The 17228-nt window shown below is 45.4% G+C and overlaps 1 protein-coding gene across 1 annotated transcript in view; it reads left to right on the top strand.

Moving 5' to 3' along the window:
* The window catches only part of LOC124250049 (polycystic kidney disease protein 1-like 2), a 96943-nt gene that overhangs the window by 16261 nt on the left and 63454 nt on the right, over positions 1-17228 (top strand). Inside the window, exons 6-10 of the mRNA XM_046681765.1 lie at positions 6901-7130; positions 9313-9717; positions 11917-11994; positions 14400-14449; positions 16916-17033. Coding sequence (XP_046537721.1) covers positions 6901-7130; positions 9313-9717; positions 11917-11994; positions 14400-14449; positions 16916-17033 — 881 coding nt within the window. The remainder of the gene's footprint in view (positions 1-6900; positions 7131-9312; positions 9718-11916; positions 11995-14399; positions 14450-16915; positions 17034-17228) is intronic.

Genomic DNA, 17228 nt, shown 5'->3' with positions numbered 1-17228 from the left:
GACCTTTGGTTATACAAGGATTTTCCAGTAATAAACAAACAGTAGTTAAAAACTGGAGCAAATGGGATAAAATGCAAATATTTGTCAACTCTGGATGTGATTCAAAGGGTGTTTGCCATATTACTCCCTGGAATTCTCTGTGATTACATTTTTTCATAATCTAAGAGAGACCACAATAAGCAATGCTTTACATATTCAGTCCTTCCGGGCATTAGCTATAAGCAAAAGCCACTGGCATTTTTTTTTTCTCTTTCAAAAGAAATAGATGCTGACACTGTCTACCGTCACCCCACCCAAATAATTCAATTTCATCTCTTTAAAGACTTGTAGGACCTTGAAACTATCTACCCACCTTCTTATATCATTTTTACCAGCATTGGGAGATATATTTCTGATGCTTTCTTATCAGCACTAGCAGCCTCAGCACTCAATTTACAATAGGAAAAATGGCATGAAATTTAAGTATACAGAAGTCACATACTTTGTGTGGATGTCACTGTGCTCTTCTTTTACGTGTTTGTACAGAATCCTACTTTTGCTTAACTCTTCTTTAGGCTAAGACCAAAATCGATGCCCCATCTCCATGGTAGACACCTCACATAAGCTGATGGGGGAGACAAGCCAAAGGATTTCTCCTTTAGAAGCTCCTTCTCGCCTTGCACTCCCCATGTCTTGCGTTCATTTTCATGGAGGGCTGTTTCGTTTCTTTTTGCCGTGGAAAACTTTCTACGTTTCTGAAATTGTTTTATCTGCCTTATGGAACACTTTGCATAAGGTGGAATTTGTCCAAGTCCGGCGTTGGGTAACTCAGCGCCACCTACTGACTGATCCAGGGATTACTGTCATTCTTGAATGTTGGGGGGGACCAACTTCCCATGCCATTAAGTGGCATCCAGTTCACGTCAAATATCAAAGCAGTGTGTACAAATCAGTGAGTGACAGAGTCTTGAACTAACTTTTAAACTTTTCATTGACGCAAAATATATGCAGAGAAAAGTGCATGCAAAGATATTCCCTGGACATCAATAATTCACAAGATAACACAAGCCTCAGAGTGACTTAGATGTACACAGGCAGGTGGGAGGTGCAGAGGATAGAACTCTGTAGAAGGTGATGGTCAGAAAGGACTTTAGAGCTGAAGTTCTTCCCAGGAGCCAGAAATATGAGGCAGGAGCAGTGGCTCTAGAGAAAGGAAAGTCATGGATGGAGAGGGGTGTGGCATCCTTGGGTACCTGTGAGCACCTCATTACACCAGGCGTTCAGGGGTATGTGGGAAAAACGAAAGATGGTGCAGGAAAACTCAAAGGGGTCAGGTGATGAAGAGCCTTTGATGCCAGCCGGTTTAAAGAGACTGTTTTGGGGAGAGTATGCAGGTTGGGTACCAGGAAACAGGCTCTGATTCAGGGATGCAGCAGGTGTACTGGGCAGAACTGAGCTGGGGCAGGAGAAGCTGGACTGGGAGGCAGTAGCCACACAGGTGCCACCAATCCCCACAGAGAGCTCCGGAGCTGGGACCGGTCTTGAATTGAGGCAAAAGAGGGAGACCTCTGTACCCCGAGAATGAGCAGCCATCGGATGCAGGACGTCTCTGGGGAGGGGATGTCGCCTTGGAGGAAGTAGCTCCTTTTGGCTAAGGGGAATTCCTGGAGGTGGACTCAGCCACCAGCCGGGTGCTGGGGTAGTGCACACCGCTGTCTTAAAGGGTAGAATCTGGGTGACGCGCCACAGCATCCGCTACAGAGGATACAGAAGAATCTTTAGACCAAAGAGTTACTTGATCTGTGATTGTTAATATTATTGCGAGTGTTACTAATACTTACTGGGTAATTTTAACAAAAAATGGGCTACCAAGAAGAAAATAACTGAGGCAGAGTTAATTCTAAACAATGGGTAATTGTTACTATTGGATTAATATTACATAAAAGTATACAATTCTTTTACTTTAATAGGTAAGTGGCATAAATGTCATCCTATTATACAAAAAGCTACAATCTTTGAGTCTATTACATGCCAGATACTTACTCAGCCATGGGCTCATTTAGACCTTACAACGACCCAGCCAGGAACAGCTCTCACCTCATTTTATGGACAAGGGCACAGAGGCTCAGAGAGGTTAATTGGGTCACTGCATTACGCAGGTAACTGACGGAGCCCTAGGAGATCTCTTTTCCAGTTTCTTACTCTTTCCAGCCCACCACACTGCCCGATTTGGTCAGACAGCCTCATCCACCAAGATGGCTGGTGACTTGTGAGCAACAGAAGCAAAATGACACAGACTACAGTGTTCTTAACAATAGGATGTTATCAACAAAGACCCAAAACATGAGCTTTCTTCTCCACTTTCTTTCTTTTTAAAGAAAAGTTGCATCCCATTAATGTCAAATATCAAAGCAATGTGTACAAATTAGTGAATGACAGGGTCTTGAACTACTTTTTAATTTTTTTTTTTTTTGGTGAGGAAGATTGGCCCTGAGCTAACATCTGTTGCCAGCTTTCCTCTTTTTGCTTGAGGAAGACTATCACTGAGCTAACATCTGTGACAATCCTCCTCCATTTTGTATGTGGGACACCCCACAGCATAGCTTGATGAACGGTGTGTAGGTCCATGCCCAGGATCTGAACCTGTGAACCCCAGCCACCAAAGCGGAGCACACAAACTCAACAACTATGCCACCAGGCCAGCCCCAAATTTTTAAGCTTTTTATTGAAGAATAATATACATAGAGAAAGGTGCACAAAAAGATACAGCTCAGTTAATTTTTACACAATGAACACATCCATGTAACCAGCACCCAGATCAAGAAACAAAATACAGCCAATACCCTAGAAATCCTTCAGTGCCCCCCAAGGATACTGATTTCTAGTATCATCAATTAGTATGACCTGTGTTTGAAACTCATATAAATGGAATCTTAAAGTATATATACTTTTGTGTTTGAATTCTGCTCAATAATGTCTTTTAGATTTATCCATACTTTTGTCTATAATTGTGATTTCGTTTTTCTCGTTGCTGTATAATCTTCTATTGTGTGAATATACCTCACTTTGGTCCGTTCTAGTGTTGATAGGCATTGGAGAGGTCTCCCATTGGGCTATTGCGAATTGTGCAGCGTGGTCATCATCTAGTACGCGTCTTTTGGTGCACATCTGTATACATTTCTGTTGGGTTTATGCCCAGGAGTGGAATTGCTGGGTCATAGGATCACAAAACAATTTTTGAAGTTGTTTCCATCCCTTTGTACTCTGAGCAGATCTTCCCTTTGCTGGCAGCAGTTTCCAAAACCACTTTGCAGTCTTCTCCCTTGGGTGAGATCACTGGCAGAGAAATCAGGAAAAATCCATTTCTCTGCTTTTTTAGTCCTGGGCGATTTCCGTTGGCACCAAAGTTCAGAGAACGGAATAAACCGCTTCTTTCAGACACATCACTGAAAAACAGGCTGGATTTTGCTATTCAAAACCATATTTCACATTTCTATAAAGAGTTAGCATTTTCTTGTTCTGAAATCTGCATGGTCTGGTATTAATAACAGCCACTCCAGCAGGCTTTTGATTAATGTTTGCTGGTGTGTCTATCTTTCTTCCATCCTTTTACTTCTAACCTATCTATATCATTATATTCAGAGTGAACCTCGTGTGGACAGGTATGGGCAAGTCTTGTTTCTTTAATTTCCAATCTGGCTCAATAATTGGTGTGGTTAGACAATTTACAATTCATGTAATTATTGATATAGTTAGATTTACGTACTGTTTTGTTATTTGTTTTCTGTTTGCCCTCTCTGTTTATGTCCCCTCTGTTCCTCTCTCTCCTTGCCTTCTTTTGGATTCTTTTGAATATTTTTAGTATTCCATTTTAACTGATATAGTGGCTTTATTTGTTATGTCTCTTTGTATTACTTTCTTAGTAGTTGCTTTAGGGATTACAATATACATACCTAGCCTTTCACAGTCTACTTAGAGTTAATATTTACCACTTCGTGTAAAATGTTGAAGACTTACTGGCATATAGGTCCCTTTGCCTGCCCTCCTTTGTGTTAGAATTGTCATATGTAGGACATCTACATACATTGAAAAACCCTTTCAACAATCACACATCTTTTAAAGAACTTAAGAGGAGGAAAATAGTCTACACATTTGCCAGGATATTTACCATTTCTTGTACACTCTTTTCATTCCTGAAGTTCCAGGTTTCCCTCTGATCATTTCCCTTCAGCTGGAAAAATTTCCTTCAGCAATTCTTTTGGAGTAGATTTTTCTGGCAACAAATTCTTAGAGAATTTCTTTATTCCTAAGAATGCCCTTATTTTGCTTTAACTCCTGGAAGATATTTTTGCTGGGTATAGAATTGTGTATGGACAGTTCTTTTCTTTCAAAGCTTTAAAGATGTCGTTCACTGTCTTCTGACCTCCCATGGTTTCTGAGGAGAAACCTACACAAATCACCATTTTCTCTAGATATGAGTCATTTTTTTGAGGCTGATTTCAAGAGTTTTTCTTTATCTTTGATTTTCGGCAGTTTGATTATTATATGTGTGTGTATGTTTCTCTTTAAATTTTTTCCTTTTGGGGGCTTGTGGAACTTCTTGGATCTTTAAAGTTGTGTTTTGCCAAATTTGGGATATTTTCAGCCGTTATGTCTTCAAATACATTTTTCTACACCAATTTCTTTCTCCTCTCTGGTGCTCCAATGACACAAATGTTTTACCTTTTGATATTGTTACACAGATTGCAGACCCTTTGCTCATTTTTAAAAATTTAATGTTTTTTTCTCTTTGTCCTTTAGATTGGATAATTTCTCTTGCTATGTCTTCAAGTTCACTGACTTTTTCCTCTCTCATCTCTATTCTGCTATTGCACTCATCCTGTGAATTTTTTATTTCAGATATTGTTTTTAATTTCAAACATTTCCATTCTTTTATTTTTTTTTATTGTTTCTCTGCTGAGAATGTCTATCTCTCCACTCAAGAGGGTTTCCTTTTACCTCCTGGGGCATGGGTATCATAGCTGATTTAAAGTCTTTGTCTGGTAATTCCAACATCTGAGTCATCTCAAGGCTCGCATCTATTGATTATGTTTTCCCTTGAAATTTGGTCACATTTCCCTGGTTCTTTGTTTATCAACTAATTCTGGATTGTATTCTGGACATTTTGAATACTGAGTTCTGAGACTCTGGGTCCTGTTAAAATTCTCTGGAAAATGTGGATTGTTTGTTTGCTTAGCTTTAGCAAGCAACCGACCCAGTTAGATTCAGACCACACACTCCAACTTGCCTTCTGTGAGCAGTGGTTCCCAGATCAGCTCAGTCTTCACAGCCAAACGTTTGGGTCTGCCCTATTCGTGTGCCACTCGGCTGGTGGTTTATGTTGTAGTTGAGTTCACAAAACCTTTGCTATGCTTCTTCGGGTCTACTCTGCACATGTGTAGTTTCTTGGTGAGCTCATGATTTATGCTGGGTCCCACACTGAATTGGGAGATCCTCTTCTCTAGATCTGTCCTTTTCAGGATCTTCCCCACAATCGCCAGCTCTCCTAGGCCCTTTTTCATGGTTCCCCCTAATAGAAATGTCAGTTTTCTCTTAGAGATTTTGGTGTCTGCATCACCCCACTCAACACAGCTCCAAGAGAGCAGACGGCCTGGGGCAGGGCCAGGAGAGAAAAAAGAGAAACCACACAAAACAAAGAAACTATGTCTGTTTTCCTGGTCCTCTGGCTAAACAGAGGAGATTTCTCTTGGGGTTTTTGTTTCTTCACTCACTGTGCAGTTCCATGACTCAGGCTATACTTGAGACAAAGCCAAGAGATAAAGGAGATCAAAAACCAGAAATAAAATAGGAAACTCTCATCTTTATGGGTGATTCTTAAAGTTCTGACTTTCCTCCCCAATCTGCCTGCTCTTGTTTACTTTTCAGAGTCTTCAAGTAGTTCCTTTTTACATAGGCTGCAGTGGGCTGACTCTATCTGGTCAGCACCAAGAGTCAAATTACTGTTTTCCAAGCTTTTTCATGAATATGTTCATTTGTAAACTATTTCTCAAGCATCTGCTATGTGCCAGGCTCTGTGCTAGGTGCCAGGCATATAACAGAGAACTAGACAGACACTGTCTGTGCTGACAGCCTGGCAGGGAAGGGTGACAGTGAATAAGCACAAAAGGGATTAATGTCACCGAGGAGAGGCAGCGAAGCTACGGCGGTTATAAAGAGAACCTAAGGAAGGCTTCGCTGGGGAGGTGACGTTTAAGCTGAGAACCGAAGGAGAAGCATGAGGAAGAGCCAAGAGACAGGCAGGAGCCTCCCCAGCAAGGAACAGCACGCTTGTAGGCCTTGAGGCGGGCAAGAGGTGGCAAGTTCTAGAAACCGAAAAGAAGTGTGAGTGAGCAGCATAGTTAGAGGAGCGGAGCGTGGTAGGAGGTGGGGAGAGGTCAGGAGGGGGAGGTCATGAGGATCTTTGCAGGCCACGTTAGAGATTTTAATTAGTCCCCTTAGGAAAATGAGAAGCAAAACATACCCATAATTTTGATATGTTTGGAATCTGATCCCATTTGACAGATGGGGAAACTAAGGCTCAGAAAGGTAGGGTGCGCATAGTATTTTACAGATGAAGAAGAAAGCCCAGAGAGGGGGTTTACATGAACCACAGAGGGGGCAAGTGGCAGAAAAGGGACTTGTAGACAAGTTTTCGACTCCGTGGTTAGTCAGAGCCATTTCCTCCTCTCTCACCCATTCCGGGCATCTCGATGTAACTTTGTAAATACGGAGAGCTTAGTTGTGTAGCATCTTTTCCTTCATCTTCTTATCTTTGCAGAGCAGGGGAGGTGTGAGGTGGGTGAGTGCATGCGTGCACGCACCTGTAAATGCGTGTGTTTGCGTGTCCCCGACACTGGTAACGTTTCTGACCTTCGCCGGCAGTTTGTCCAGCCATGTGATCCACCAGTTCACAGCCCCCGGGGACTTCACCGTGTTTGCTGAGTGCACCACCAGCGAGTGGCACGTGACGGCCCAGAAGCAAGTGACAGTGTGGGACAAGATGGAGAAGCTCAGTGTGACTGGGTGCTCTGGCCTGTCTGAGTCAGGAGCCAGCCTTCTCTGCCAGGTCGCCTTCGGGGACCCTCTGTGGATTCAGGTGGTGCTCGATGGAGGTGAGTGTGTGGATGGTCAAGGCAGGGCAACCTCCCATATCTATTCATCCGACTCCCAGGCTTTCATAACTACTGACAGCAATCACTTGTTGAGTTGGTTTTTTAGCTATTCATTTATTTAGTGCCTACTGTCTGCCAGGAACGGGTCTAAGTACTTTATGTCTCCTAGCCCACCCAGTACATACTATTCTTATCTCCATTTTGCAAATGAAGAAAGGGAGGGAAGATTCAGAAATCTGCCCAAAGTCACAAGGCTGGTGAGCTAGTGAGAGCTCCCAGCCTTCCAAAGGCCCTTCTTGGCATGCCCATCATCCCATGGCAAGAATTGAACTTCTGAGCCACTCCCTACTGGGAGAATTGCAATAGGACTGGGAGTGCTGCCAGCTGGGTCTGAGCCCATCTCAGCGCAGCCAGCATTCACTAGCGAGGCACAATTATGTTGCCCCCAGTCAGGGCTGATTCAGCTGCTCACACTGGTACCCACAGCAGCCCTTATGGCTGGTGTCCAGTCTGGTTGGTCACAGTTTCTTTTCTGATTGGTATCAGAGGCCATTCTGATTGGTCATCATGTCCATTTTGATTGGCCGAAGTGTTCATTCTGATTGGCCATGGCACCTATTCTGACTGGTCGTAGCAACATTTCTCACTGGTCACAACGTCCATTCTGATTGGTTGCAGTGTCCGTTCTGATTGGTCACAGCACCCATTCTGATTGGTCACAGTGTCCATTCTGATTGGTCACAGTGTCTATGCTGATTTATCAGACCATCCATCCTACTTGGTGCCCAGGAAGTTCCAGTTGTTAAATATTTGAAACATCACCCCTTCTCTCAATAGAGACCCTCCCAACTAAGACCCATCTTCACCTAAGGTAGCATCTTTCCTCAAGGCACAGGTCCAGTTTGAGATCTGGACGGAAGCCTATTGATGTAAACCGTGTGGCGCGGAGCTGTGGAGGTGACCCGAGCTGCAGAGGTGAGGACATGACTCAGTCTGACCTCACACCACCTAGAGCCTCACTTATAGCAGTGAATTAATGGATGAAAATCACGGGGTTTTCAACACAGTGCTTGGGGCTCCTTTCTGTTCTGGTGCGCTTGTTGGCTGAAGGCGGGTGCTATGTGCACCTGGGGAGACTTATCTCACTTCAAACTTCCTCATTTTTTTTCATCCTACAAATATAATTGAGTGCCTACTTTTTGCCAGGTGTAGGGGGAGGTAGCAATAAACATGAAAGTCAAGGTTCCTACTCTCAGAGGGCTTATATTATCATCAACATCATCATCACCATCAACATCATCATCATCATCATTGTCTTTATCATCATCATCATCATCATCATCATCATCATCACCTTCTCACTCAAACAAGAGCTAGACTAGCTTGGGTTCTATTGGAAAAATCCTAATTTGATGGTTGAAATCAGATTTTAAGAGTCAACCACAATAGTTAGCATCCAGCTGGGACAACCAGCCCCAAACTGTAAGGAAGGCTCACCTTAACGTGAACAGGCTACGCCCTCCTGTTGGGCAGGGTCTCAGGCAGTCAGCCACGGAGGTGAAAGGAAATGGGCTCATCTGCTCCTGCTTAAGACAAGACTTAAGGCCAATCGTCATACATAAAAATCAGCCACATCCCTCAGAGATGCTCCCTTTTCAGCATCTGAAGGAAGGAAGAGATGCCTTCCTCCCTCCAAGGATATCCCTGTCAACAAAATGTTCTAACAGTTTTATTACAAACTTTTAAGTTTATGAGTAACACATGCATAGTATAAATAAATTAGAACATTTAGATGAGCAGAGAGGACCCCAAAGGGGAAATCACTCATTAATCCAATACTCAGAAATAATCACCATCATATTTGGGGGTGCGGTATATCCTTATATATGTCTTTATTTATTTATTTTTAATTGAGATATAATTGACATGTTATATTAGTTTCAAGTGTACAACATAATGATTCAGTATTTGTATACATTGTGAAATGATCACCACAAGAAGTCTAGTTATCATCCATGACCACACAGAGTTATGAAAACGAATGTCTTTATATCTGTAACCATATCCATGTCTATATCAGGAATCTGACTTCAGAGCTTGAGTCTAAACTATCTCAGTAGAATCAACTGCATGGTTGTTACTGACATTCTTAAACGTTTCTTACCCCCTCCCGACCTCCCAGGAACAGAGGTGACTTACACTGTGCTGTCAGGTAACACAACCCTGGCTGAGTCCAGCGTGCGGTGGGGCCCGCTCCCCCACAATCTGACCCTGGAAAGAGCAGTGCAGCAACGGATGGGCCCAGGGATCCACCACCTGGAGATCGAAGCCGCCAGCAGCATCATCACCTCTGCACCCTCCAGAAACATCACGGTCCACTTCATGGAGCCTCTTTTGGGGCTTCGGGCCTCCTGGGCTTCTGACCTCTTAGAGCTTGGACAGGACCTACTAGTCAACGTCTCAGTAGCTCATGGCATCCCAGAGGGGCTGACCTTTGAGGTGGCAGGACTCAATGCAACCTTCTCCCAGGAGGAAGAGAGCCTCGGGGGGCCGTCTGGGATTTACCACGTGGCAGTTCCTCAGGAAGGTACTTAGGCTTGGTGGCTTGCCTTCCAAACCTCCTCTTCCCTTCCTGATTTGGTGTCCAGGGTCCTGCCAGCCAGTTTTCAGTGTGTCCTGGACACAAACATGGTTGACAGCACCCAGCCTGGGTCACAAAATAAAGAAGAGACAGATATTATCCGCCCTCAGGGAGTTTACAGTCACAGGGGTTCTCAACTTTGGCGCTTCTGACATTTGGGACTGGATAATTCTTTGTTTTGAGGGGCTGTCCTGCGTGCTTTAGGATGTCTAGCAGCATCCCTGGCTTCTGCCCACTAGATGCCAGTAGCACCCGCCCCCTAAGTCGTGACAACTAAAAATGTCTCCAGACTTTGCCAATTGTTCCCTGGGGAGTAAAATGATCCCCCCCCCGCCCCCACATTGAGATCCCCTGGAAGAGAGCAGGAGTATTCAGATTTCTTCCATCATTTCTAGAGGAGAGTGGGGTTTGGGAAACTGCAATCCAATCGCCTCCAGTCTCCTGGGAGGAGAGGAGATAATAACTGAAGGGTGGGAGAGAGGGGAAGTGTTGTGATGCTGGCTGGAACAGAGACAGGGCAGCAGACTGGCTGGCACCAGCCAGGGGGAGGAGGCCACAGCAGACACTTGCACCTAATCTGGAGAGAACAGAGAATTCTTGAGGGCAGTATGGTGAGGTCAGCAGGCAGGAATGTGGTGAGGGTTACAGAGTCTCCAGCCCACCCAGGATTCTGCCCCCAGGGTCCCCAGCCCTGGATCTCAGAGATGAGCAAGAAAGGGGCTAATGTGGAACAGGTGCGGGGCTACCATGCCCTCAGCAAGGGATGTAGCAAAAGAGAGAGCAGAAAGGACAATACATTCAAGAAGAAAAATGCGGCAACTTTGCCAGTTACCAAGGGTCCAGCTTGGAACAGGAAGAATCTAGAAATGAAATGGAACGACAATGGAAAATACACACAATACATAGGCTATAATTCAAATGCAATCATTTTGGGTCTCCTATAAAAGCTACTCAGGAGGGGATAATGGATAAAATCTCTGCACACCTTGTGATTTTTTGGCTCACTCTTAGATAATGAACAGTCTTCTCACAAGAAAAACAGATTTGGATGACTCCAGGGATGAAGGGGGTAAGGAGGAAGGAAAGGGAGCCAGGTCGGACAGGAAGCCTCTCACCTGGTGGCCTGGCCCAGTCCTGGCTGGCCTTGCTCTCGGGGCCCAGCAGATGTTTGCAGCTGCCTCTTGTAGGAGCGTCTAAGGGCTCCTGAGGGCCCCTGCTGGCCCCCGGGACCCCAGCTCCCAGGATGGGGTGATGCCTCTTCTTCAGCTGGCCACATCCGCCCAGCTGCTGCTTCTCCCGGGTCACCAACAGGGTCACTCTCTCTACCCGCGTCAGCACCCCCTCTCCCCAAGGAAAACATCTGGTCCATAGAAAATTCTTATCCGTTCCTTGGCTGCTACCAGCTGACCATAGTTACTTCCCAAAAGTAGAAATGCCGCCCTTTAATCCATCCACCCCTCCACTGCCCACCCTCCACCCTGCCCCAGCTCATGGGTCACAGACCATTCCTTCAAGTGCATGAGTAAGGCACCTGTCCATGGGGGTCCCCAACCTCAAAGAATCCATCTTTCTAGGCTAGAGAAGAGAGGAAGGTAGCACCCGTCACCCCTTCCCCATGAGGCAGGAGGGGCGGGATACACATGTCTTAGCAGCTCTCTCCATACCTTCTTACAAATCCTTCTCTCCCCTGGCCCCTCTCCCGACCCTTTTAAAATCCTGTCTCATCTTCCCCTCTGCTGTAAGCCCCTCTCTAATCTGACTCATGAGCACGACTCATCCTTTGAGCTTTACCTCCAGCTCCCGCCCCACCCCAGGAACCATTTCCTCCTCCCCTGAGGTTGAAGTGACCGCCCCACCCCGTGCCCACAATGCCCCCGTGCTGCCTCTACCCTGGTTTGGCACTCAGTGTCCTCCATATCTACTAGATCTTAGGGCCCTGAGGACAAGGACCATGTTTCTTCCTTCTCTGTGTCCCCAGAGCCTTGCGCCATGCCTGCCACACAACAGGTGTTCATTAGATGCTCAGAGGATGCAAAATCAGATGCTGCCATAAGGGGACCGAGAAGCACAAGCTGGAAGAGTTGGTGCTGCACAAGTTAAACAGTTCATTACAACACCCATCATTCTCCACCTTTTGCATTGCAGGCACCTTTCTGGTCACCGTGCTGGTGAGGAATGCCCTCTCAAACTTGAGTTTGGAAATCGGAAGCATCACTGTCACAGGCAAGGATGCGTGCAAGGGGGGATAAAACTTGTGACCAGGAGTCTAGGGCATTGCACTTGCTTGGGGTCTAGTGAGGTGCCCCTCAAAACAGAGCTCTGGACACTTATCTTGTTCTACAGATGTTAAGAATTCTCTGGTTACTCTAAAAATGCAAGGATGTATGCAGTAAAACATTCAACCATTGATACAGAATTCTCAGACAAAAGAGTTTGTATTAGTTACGATGCTTTAGGCTGCAAGTAACAGAAAGCCCAACATAAGTGGCTTTAAGTTCGTCTTATTATCTCGCATACTAAGAAGTTAGTTAGATAAGTAGTTCCAGGGTTGGTTCAGTGGCTCAGTGTCACCAGCAAGGACCCAGGCTCAGTCTGTTGCTCTGCTGTCCCATCCTCAGAGTCTTTGCTTTGTCCTTAGGTTTGCATCTCATGCAATCAAACTGGTTGCTGCAGTTCCAGACATCACATGTCAACCCAGCATTATTTGGCAGCAGCAGAAGCCCATTTCCTCCTGTGCACCTTTTTTTATTAGGGGGAAAATCTTTCCCACTAGTCCTCAGCAATCTTCCCCTCAGATGTCATCAGCCAGGGTCAGGTGCCCCAGCTGTAAGGGATGCTGGAAAGCAGGTACCCAGCATTTTCAGGCTTTGTGGGAGAAGGTGTATTCTGATAGCCAAGAGGAAGGGCAAGGTATTGGCTGTTGGTAGGCAGCCAACAGTAACTGAGCCAACAGTCTCAAAGTTTGCCTTGGATGTATTTACCAGGACTCTTCGAGCAGCACGGGACAGAAAAGCAGTTCAAACTGGCTCAAGTCAAAAGGAAATTTTATCAACTCAGAAAATGAAAAGTCCAGGGTTTAGGTACTGCTGTATCCGGAGACTCAATGTCTTCAGAAAGCTGCCCCTCTCCATCTCTCGGTTCTATGTTGGCTTCATTCTGCTTCCTTCTTCCCAAGAGATAGAACGATGGCCCCAGACTGCAGTCCTCAACCCCAGAGGAGAAAGAGCACCTCTTTGTTGATATTTCCAGCAAAAGTCTTGAGGCTGCCTTTTACTGGTCCAAGCTCGGTTCATGTTCTCTCCTGGACCTGCTGCTGAGACCAGGGAGAAGCGGTACTCAGTTTGGGCAGACCAGGATCACAAGTCAACCCCGGAACATGATGTAGGGTCAGCTTCACCCAAAACGAGGACTGAGAGTGGGGAGGGAAAGCTACCCAGTGACAGCATCACCTGTAGGTGCTGCTATCAAAAGAAGGGGGCATGGATGCCTGGACAGGGGAAGAAAACCATCAGATGTCCATTCTACTGTCTGCAGCCCTTCCTTTCCATGTCGGGAATTTGAGGCCTAGACAGATAAATTGGCTTTTCAAAAGTAACTCCGCTATTCACGGCAGGATCAGGTAGCCACTGTTTCTCTTGATTTCTTCATCTGGGCGTGTTGCACCATCTTCCTTCTTCAGGTTAAGAAAGGCCTCCGTGTCTGGCATCTTAGCTTTGTTTTGCATAATTTTATAGACCTTCAAAGTTTTAGTTGTGAGAATGAGCATTCACCAGGAGAGAAGTTTTTAAACATCAGTAGTATCCAGATCTTAAAATAGCCAATGCACTGGGGCCTGGTGAGTCACATGGAATAACCCTACGTTTCTATCTTAATCATCACTCTTTAAGTAGACATTAATCACATTCGCATTTCAATATCTTCAGAGCATATCAGTTGAGAGTAGGTTGTCCATCTTTTTAACTTGGCACACTAACATTCTGTACAGATGTATAGATTACACAGCAATGATATGTACAGTACAGTATTTCCTCCTCCTGGAGCCTTGAGAAATAGGGACTGCCTTATGGATGAGGAACCTAAGACTCAGAAAGAATAACTAACTTTCCCAGGTTCACACAGCCAGTAGGAAGCCAATGAAAGGATCTAGAAACAACCATGGTGTGCTGGCTGGCTCCTACCACCCTGCCAGGGCTGGTTGTGCCCACCTCTTCTCACTCCACATTCAGTGAGGTCAGCTTGGTAGCTAGAAATCTACGTTGGTAGCAACATTTCCACCAAGGAAATCAGCAAATGCTACAAATCAGGGCTCCACACTCACCCCCTCAACTGGTAAGCAAGCAGTAATGCATACAGCTGCATGTCTGACCCTAAATCTTGTGTATTATTTGCCTTGGCGGCTGCCTGGCTCTTTTTTACCTACCTAACAGGCATCTTTAGCCTAGTGGTGAATACGATGGTTTTGGTTTTGACCCATTTCCTGTGACCCGAATGTTTTCTATGTTCCCCTGAAACATTCCCAAAGACAGGCAGATACTCCCGGGGCATCCTCAGCATACCCTCTGACTCTGCCCTTTGGCAACCTTGTAAACACCACCAAAGTTTGACAGCCATTCCCACTCTGTTCACAGCTCCTTCCAGTCTCCAAGAACCAGCTGGAACAAAGGCTGTGGAAAAGAATGTGAGTATAGATCTTTCTTGATTTACAATAGGGTTATGTCTGGAGAAACCCATCGCAAGTTGAAAATATCATGAGTTGAAAATGCATTTAGGGGCTGGCCCCGTGGCTGAGTGGTTGGGTTCGCGCGCTCCGCTGCAGGCGGCCCAGTGTTCCGTTGGTTCGAATCCTGGGCGCGGACATGGCACTGCTCGTCAGACCACGCTGAGGCAGCGTCCCACATGCCACAACTAGAAGAACCCACAACGAAGAATACACAACTATGTACCAGGGGGCTTTGGGGAGAAAAAGGAAAAAATAAAAAATCTTTAAAAAAAAAAAAAAAAAAAAAGAAAATGCATTTAATACACCCAGCCTACTGAACATCGTTGCTTGGCCCAGCCTACCGTAAACGTGCTCAGAACACTTACATTAGCCTACAGTTGGGCAAAATCATCTAACAGAAAGCCTATTTTATAATAATGTAATAATATGTAATAATGTAGTATTAATATGATGTGTTGAATATCTCATGTAATTTATTGAATACTGTACTGAAAGTGAAAAACAGAATGGTTGTGTGGGTGCAGAATGGTTGCACGTGTATTGGTTCTTTACCCTCATGATCACGTGGCTGAGGGGGAGCTGGCGGCTCGCTGCCATTGCCCAGCATCACGAGAGAGTATCATACTGCATATTGCTAGGCTGGGAAAAGATCAAAATTCAAAGCTTAAAGCATGGTTTCTACGGAACGTGTACTGCTTTTTGCACCATCGTAAATTCCAAAAATTGTAAGTCGAGGACCAACTGTATTTTTTTAAACACTTAACCTCACAAGAAAAAGATGTCCAAGCATTCTGTTCTAGATTTGAGTTCGGGCTTCTTGGTGCTAATAGCAGAGACCCAGAAGGACTGAAATCAAACAAAGCATGTTCAGTAACCACAACAGCATTATGTTATAAATCAATAATAAATTATCTGTGATATGTAGATATCCTTTAGAGATCTTGGCAACTAAATAGCACACTTCAAAAAAAATCTAATGGGTCAAAGAAAAAAATCACAAGGGAAATTTAAAAAATACTTCTTAAGTGATAATGACAATACAATCTATCCAAATTTGTGGGATGCAGCTAAGGCAATGCTTAGAGTGAAATTTATAGCTGTCAATGCTTCTATTAGAAAACAGGCCCAGGTTCTTTAGTTTTTATGCAAGACTAAGTCTTTGCTTCCTTGCTGTTGACATTGCTCATGCATGCATTTATCCAATAACAAAGACTTATTGTGCATCTGTAGTGTTCAAGGCTTGGTATTAGGGGCTGGGGATGCAATGGTGAATAAACAGATGTGGCCCAAAGCTCCGTGAAGCTTTGTGGGTGAGACTAGCAAACAAACTAGCATATAATTAGGAATTGTGACGTGTCTAACCAAAACCAATAGACTGCAGTGACAGCAACTAACAGAAGGTGGTTTAGCAAATGTGATCAGACAAGACCTCTTCAGAGGTGACAAGATTTAAGTGGAGACCTGAAGATAAGGCAATCAATCAGCCTCGCTGGAAAGCAGAACAAGAGCTTTCTTGGTGTGTAGTTGAGAAGGCTCTGATGCCTGTGGGGGAAAGGGGAGGATGTAGGAGATTACAGAGTGATAGACAGAGGCCAGACAACATGGAGTCTCAGGTGTGAAGGCAAGAGGACTTGGGTTTTATTATCAGGCCATGGGAGACCACTCAGGGCTGAATTCTGCTGTAACTTCCTATTATTCAAGGCCAAGGCCTCTGAGCCTGAGCAGTTTAACAGATCCTACCAGAATTGACTCCAGGAGCACAGTGTACTCCCACCGATCCCTCTTCCTAGAATCCACACTCTCTCCATGGTTGCCCAACTCACCCTCACTCCTCCTCCTTCTTGAACGCTCTGGGTCCCATCCTCTGGGGAAGCTTGCCCTGACATGGGCTGTCTGCTTTGCAGAGGTAGCAGCTCTGTGCCAGACAGAAGGGGAAACATGTCACTAGTTCCTCTCATTTGATCCACAGCAACCCCAGGATTCAGACACTAGCAAACCCTCGGGAGAACAGAAGATCTTAACCTATTGCCTCCCTCTTCCACTTCTCAACCCCTGAGCCCCTCTGTTGTAGCAGTTAGCACTGTGTGTTTGAATCATTGGTTTCCTTGTCTGTCTGCCCTAGCAAACTTAAGGGCAGGGGCTGGGTCTCTATTCCTGTGTCTCTAGGCATCCAGCACAGGGCCCGGCCCAGAGCAGGCTCTGTTAATACAGCTGAACACGTGGTGAACCTTAGCACTGAGCCCACACTTGGACTAAATTATTTACCCAGTGATTCATCCCGTGAGGGGAGCCAGGTGTATCAGACAGGGTCTGTCTCCATTCCACGCCTTGCACTGTGGCCACCCTTGGCACAGATCACTCTGGGGCAGTGGGTGGGGTGCCAACTGTGGAGGGTGTCTCACCAGCCAGCTGCTTTTTCTGCAGAGACATAAAGAGGATGTGGAGGTATATGTGGAACCTGGGCGGTACGTGGATCCTTTCACGACTGTGACTCTGGGCTGGCCGGACAGTGACCAGGATTTACGCTTCCAGTGGTCATGTGGTAGGTGACCTTAGAACTCTGGAACTCTCCTTTGTCACCACAAAGTGATGGATACTGTTCTTTTCCTTAACCTTCACACTGGCATTAGTCATGCCTGACATTGTATGTACCTTGTGTGTGCCAGAGATTACAAATTCCATGGAAATAGGGGGAGGGTGAAGCAGGGGCAAACCAAGGTGGGGTGGCCCTGAAGGC

The sequence above is a fragment of the Equus quagga genome, chromosome 13 (genome assembly GCF_021613505.1).
Source record: "Equus quagga isolate Etosha38 chromosome 13, UCLA_HA_Equagga_1.0, whole genome shotgun sequence".
Lineage (NCBI taxonomy): Eukaryota > Metazoa > Chordata > Mammalia > Perissodactyla > Equidae > Equus > Equus quagga.
The sequence above is the reverse complement of the archived record's forward strand: the minus strand, read 5'-3'. Positions and strand labels throughout refer to the sequence as shown.